Source organism: Pipistrellus kuhlii, unplaced genomic scaffold, assembly GCF_014108245.1.
Source record: "Pipistrellus kuhlii isolate mPipKuh1 unplaced genomic scaffold, mPipKuh1.p scaffold_m20_p_1, whole genome shotgun sequence".
In the NCBI taxonomy this organism is placed as follows: Eukaryota; Metazoa; Chordata; class Mammalia; order Chiroptera; family Vespertilionidae; genus Pipistrellus; species Pipistrellus kuhlii.
In genome coordinates this window covers 29,395,758-29,401,612 of record NW_023425404.1, presented here as the reverse complement: position 1 = coordinate 29,401,612, position 5,855 = coordinate 29,395,758, and the positions used below count along the sequence as shown (strand labels likewise).

The 5,855-nt window shown below is 41.5% G+C and overlaps 1 protein-coding gene across 1 annotated transcript in view; it reads right to left on the bottom strand.

The window, feature by feature from the left end:
• Window positions 1–221: 221 nt before the first annotated feature.
• Window positions 222–5,855, bottom strand: part of PYGL (glycogen phosphorylase L) — a 38,205-nt gene continuing 32,571 nt past the window's right edge. Inside the window, exons 17-20 of the mRNA XM_036437150.2 lie at window positions 4,726–4,933; window positions 3,698–3,832; window positions 3,193–3,259; window positions 222–580 (exon numbers count right to left, since the gene is read on the bottom strand). Of these exons, the coding sequence (XP_036293043.1) occupies window positions 404–580; window positions 3,193–3,259; window positions 3,698–3,832; window positions 4,726–4,933 (587 nt within the window). The 3' untranslated portion in view covers window positions 222–403. The remainder of the gene's footprint in view (window positions 581–3,192; window positions 3,260–3,697; window positions 3,833–4,725; window positions 4,934–5,855) is intronic.

Here is a 5,855-nt window from a genome sequence, read left to right as displayed (position 1 = left end):
ATATAAAAATGTGCAGTTACCAAACACCCTGGGCTATTTGTGAAGCAGGTGTAGTCTTTGTTTGGACTTGGGTAGCCGTGTAAGAAAGGTGCTCCGATGTAGTCAAATAATTTGAGTTTTAGTTTATTTAAATGGCATTAAAAAGTTCCACGCATTTTTCTAGGGCAAGGTCCTCGAATGCTACTCAGTTTGTTATAAAATAATACCTTTTGACACTCAGGTAGCTCTGGAAATTCATACTTTATTTTTAGCTCTAATACAGTTATACACTCTCCCTGCCCAATCCCCAGAGATACTTAACTGGATCGTTAGCTAACAAAACAAAATAAAAATCAAAGAATGTTGCAAAAAGGTTCAAGTCCAATAAGAAACTATTTTTTTTTTTTTAGGGATACTTTACAACTTACTTTCCATTGGCCTTGTACACCCCATTGCTAGGTTCATTGGATAGGGAAATCTTTATATCTGAAGGCTCCATGTTCCAGATGTCCTTGGCATACTCCTTAATTGTTCGGTCACTGGAGAACTTCCCCGAGGCAGCTATATTTTTGAGTACCATTGCGTTCCAGGCCTTTGGATTCTGTAAACAACACAGATACATATGGCCCAGGGCTTTAGGACAAACATCAGGCCAAGCATATAAAAGCACATTTCATGGAGAAAACGATAGGAGTAAATTGTAGTGAATTATAAATACACATGTTGAGAGCTAAGTACATACTGAGCTTTTCTCCTATTGCAATATTTAGAGTATATATATTTCTCTTAAGAATGAAAAATATGTATTTTTTCATTTTCAGGGAAACCAGGGATATAAATGACCTAATTGATAATTTTTGCTGTAGTGATGATGTTTTGGCATAGAAATCATATTTCCCATGCTTTGTTTCAAATGAAGATACTTTCCTTTAAACTTCAGATGAAAGGAAAGGATAATATTCACTATCTGCTAGAAACCAAGTCAAGAGATTTAGCCTGCGGCTCACAAAGTTTGGAAAACACTATGCTAGAATGCCAACGAGCCACTGAGAGACTTTATTGACCTACTTCTCTTGTTTTTCCCCCTGAAGGTAGATGTCCCAGTAGGTTTATACTGAATCCCGTTGAGGTTTCAAAACATGATTAATTAAGGTGTTATCCTTAATAAAATATGCAACATCCAAACCTTATACTTTATACAAATAAGAATATAAGAAAGTAATTATTTAATAACCTCATGATTTTGTAAAGAACTCTAAGAGTTCATTGTAGATGACCAGAACGTTATTTAAAACAAATAGCAATGCATTATAAGCATTACAAAATCTACAACTACCATCAGTCCTTAAGGTACTGCAGAAAAGAGTCTGAAATGAGTTTGTTCAGACTCTGGAAACTTACTAAAATAAAAGAATAAAAGCGTCATCTCTTCACTTTCTTCGTATTGTTGAGGCTTAGAAAACAAACTCACATGCACGGGAAGTTTCGTCATTAAGCCTCAATAATACAATTATTGTTAAGAGTAAGAAGTGCAATTGGCACTAATGAACAAGAAAGACTGACCCACATACTTGGCTTCTAGTCCAGCATCCTTTGGCTGGGGGCCATTTTAACAGAAGAGACCCATTGTGCAAATCTGACATTCACGTCTGTGCCTGCCCTTGGCCGGATTTTCCTTTCTTGTTCTGTTTTATTTTATTTCTTTCCCCCTGCAGCCCTTCTACACACAAGCATGGGTTGCAATCAAGAGGAAAGAGAGAGAGGTGGCCCTTTTCCTTTCTCTGTCTTTGAGGCTGCTCTCTCCAGTGTTCAGGAAGCAGGAAGTAGGCCCCTAAGCTTAATTCACGTACTGCTCCTCCTTGCTGTGGCCATTACCTGGAAATTACTCTGGTCTGCACACGTTTGGGGGACTGGATGGGACTCTACCAGAAGCTAAGGGCTGTGAAGCAGCATCAGCCTTGAATGAGCCTACTTTGAGTTTAAAACCCAGTCGGATACCCGGGGACGACTGTAGGAACCACCCTGTTACCTGCTTTGGGAAAGGAATGGAAAGAAATCTTAGTGAAATATGCTTCTGTGGGAAGTAGTTACTGATGAATACAAAGGGAAGGAGGTGGTGATTTTATGGATCTTCACTTGTCTGCTGTACGATGGTTTTCAAGTTGGAGGGCGAAAATAAAGACGATGGGGACCAGGGCAACCAGAAGGCTCAAGGACATCAACCCCAAGAGACCCATCCTGGAGTCTTGGCAGAGAGCCAGCCTCTTTCGGAATCTGTTCTTCTGTGGTGCCTGCAATTCACTAAAAGTTTCCTGTATCAGAGATGATGAACCTTTCCTAGTGTCTCCTCATGAACCCGGAGGGCTGGGCTGCTTAGTGAAGATGTGCACAGCTCTCGCCTTTCCTCTCCTTCCTTTCTCCTCCTCCTCCCGGCCTTTTTTTTTTTTTTTTTTTTTTTTTTTTTTTTTTAAAGTATAGTCTTTCTTGTTCCTTTTCTTTCTTAAAAAAATTTAAACATGAAACCTTTCTTCTATGCATTGATATTCTATTCTAATCATATAGCCCCACTCCACGGGTAGTCCAGGAGATGTACTTATTTTGCAATTTTCGAAGACAAAGGGGGTCTTTGAAATAAACTAAGGCTCAGCATTTGAATCATTTAAGCAGGTTTTTCAAATACTGATGGTGATCGCAGCCACCACTGGATCAGGGAGACTGGCACCTGTATTTTAACAAGCTGCCTGGGTGATTCTAACGTGCACTAAACAGGCTCCTGGAGGGGTGTGGTCAGAAGAAGGTGACTGACTGTGCGGGGGCCAGTTTGCCAGTGCCCAGCACAGTGTCCGCTGTGGGAAGGCCCCATGTCTCTCTGTTGAACCAGCGAATGGGTAAAAGGAGCATTCAATTTGGCTTTTATACCTTTAGTTTCCATGACACACCTGCCACATGTGGGTGCCCAATAAAAATAAAATTATTCGTGATTTTTTTTTTTTTTTACTTGGACATTAAAACATTGACAGCTGCTATGGAAACGTTGAGACAACCTCTGCTGCCTAAACTTGGGAAAAGTCGAGTTTTGATCTGAACAACCTAGAAGTTGTCTCACTTCCCTTTTCTGGTTGGTCAGTGGGGCCCTGTTATTGAGACTTAATAAAAAGAAACAGAATTTTAAATTAAGCTGGTTTCCTGTGTACATCTCAGCTGAGTACTCACCATGTACAGCTGGCTGACTTTTTCTTGACACTTGACATACGCTTCGTAATCTGCAAACACTTTAAACCTGCGTTGTCATTTTGTTGTGTGTGATGGAGAGGAAAAATCAAAACAACAAAAAGCTTTATTAACAGGTGTGTGTTAAGATTCCATTTAAAATTCACTCTTGTTTCATGGCCACTTTACCAAACTCACATTTCTATTCACAAGAACTGTAAACAGCCCTCAACCTTTCTATGGCCCTCCCCACAAGGAAAAATGTCATTACAGGGATGAAAGCTGTGTCCACTGGTGGAAGAGGAAAAAGAATGCCAGATTTGTGGGTTTTATCTTTAGCGCTTCCTAGCAATGCCAGAGGAGAGTCTTTAATTTTTCTTTCCAAGCCTACTTTAGCTTGTCAGACCACAGATCTATGCTAATCTACAAAGTTGGGTTGTAGTTGGTTTATGATGTTCTTGCTCCTTATACACGGCTTAAATAAAATCACTTTCTTGGGGGAACTCACCTGTCATGATAAAATAGCATGTTGATTACATCTTTGAAGAGGTCAGGCTGCTTGGGAGAATAGAAGCCATTGTCAATTTGATCAATGGCCAGCTTCAGCTCTGGAAGTGCCTCGTAATATTCTTTCGCATTGTATCTGTGGGGTGGGGGTGTGGTAAGAAGAAGGTTCTATTAGTGTTCGTGATTAGCAATACAGTAGACACCACATTAGCTGTGAAAAATGCATTCAGAAACACTAAATTTTATAGAAGTCATTACAAAGTTCAATATCAGTAATAATTGACTAGATCATGACATTTCTCTCCCCTCAACCCTATACACACACTTAAAGTTGATTAGTTCCTTGTAAATGAAGACATTGACAGTAGATTAGAAAAAAAAAAAAAATCCTAGTCCCAGAACAATAGTCTAGTCTGGTAAAAGACAATAAGATTCATTTCAAGCGGACTTTATGGCTCTAAATAAGCATTATATTAAGTTAACCAGTTGCTTTTGGACCCGCAGATCCCCAGATTTGTTGCTACTGAGTTAAAATTTACTTCCCAGGATCAGGAAGTATACCGACAACCCCCAAATGTTGTGATCCCTGCAGTTCCTTTGGGCAGCACTCTTTATTTTTATTTTTATCCAGGTTAATAAGTCTAGTTAATAAACCTACCCATAGACTAAGAGAAACTATTCCTGGGTGCTTCGGTACACCCATACCTATCCTCTCCCACCTTTTAGTCCATCTGTTTGCAATCTGAAATCATAGGCGAAAACTTCAACTGAAAACTGGTTTATCTTTTGATCAAGGTAAATATCACAGGATGCAGAGAAGTGACCAGCTCTTCAGGCCCGCTCTGCAATGGCTGATGCCGAAGAGCAACAACCCCATGCACCGGGGCCCAAGCGCCTTTAACTTCTGCTTGCTGGGTTTCATTAGACTGATCCCTGGCTAGGAGGCTCCTCTGACTCTTGGGAGATGTCTGCTGCCACATCTCCTGGGACTCAGCCTGAGTGGGATACCTGGGTGGGCCATTCTCTCACCCTTTCTTGTCCAAGGCAGCTACATCATCGATTCTCATGCCAAAGATGAACAGGTTCTCTTCCCCAGCTTCCTCTGCCATTTCCACGTTGGCCCCATCCATGGTCCCGATGGTCAGGGCCCCATTCAGCATGAACTTCATATTGCCCGTCCCCGAGGCCTCGGTGCCCGCGGTGGAGATCTGCTCCGACAGATCTGTGGCTGGGATGACTGCAAGCAGGACAGGCACGTTAAAATGAGTGAGTCTGACTCTCTGGATCTGCTTCTATTTCATCTAAGAGTTTATGTAGCTGGCCTGCTTTGATCATCAAAGTAGTTCATGTCATCAAGATAAACATTCAAATGGTGAAAGATCTCACTCTTTCCCAGGGATCAGGCAACCACTTGTGTCCTTTTTTTCTTTTCTTTCTTTTATTGATTTCAAGAGGAAGGGGGAGGGGGAGAGAGACAGAAACATCAGATTGGCTGTCTCTTGCATGCCCCACACTGGGACAGAGCCCGCAACCCGGGCATATGCCTTGGGGATCAAACTGTAACCTCCTGGTTCATAGGGATGCAGAAGTCGCCCGCTGGACCACTTTTGTCCATTTCTGATGTGCTATTTTGGTGGTTGTGGCCACAGTGCTAACTAACTGTACGTTTATTCTACTCTTTCTTGGTCTATAAACTTCAAACAGCATCTCTTGGCTCTCTGCTATAAAACTTGACCCATTTCTCTTTTCCCTTCCAAATTTTGTCATGGTTTTATTTTTATCCCGTCTTCTTTATAATTTTAATGACTACATTGAAACTTCTCTTTCTAGATCCTTAAAATTCAGAGTCTTTTCTGACCCCCCCCCCCTTTTTTTTTTTTTGCAATCAGAGGAAACAGGATTGTTTGTATTCCTTCCGCTTCTCCTCACCTTTCTTCCACTTCCACTGCGAGGAAATGAGCCACATGCAATGAGGCGTGTCTAGGGCCAGACACCGAGCCTCTGAGCTTTCAGCCTGATTTACATACAAGTTAGAGCAGCCTGCAGTCCTCCCACCCACTTCTCTCTACAGAGGTCGGGACTGACTCTCTGCTTTAGTTCCAGAGCTTATTTTTAGATTAGGTATATGTTCATTTGTATCCCCAGGAACCTGGCTCTTT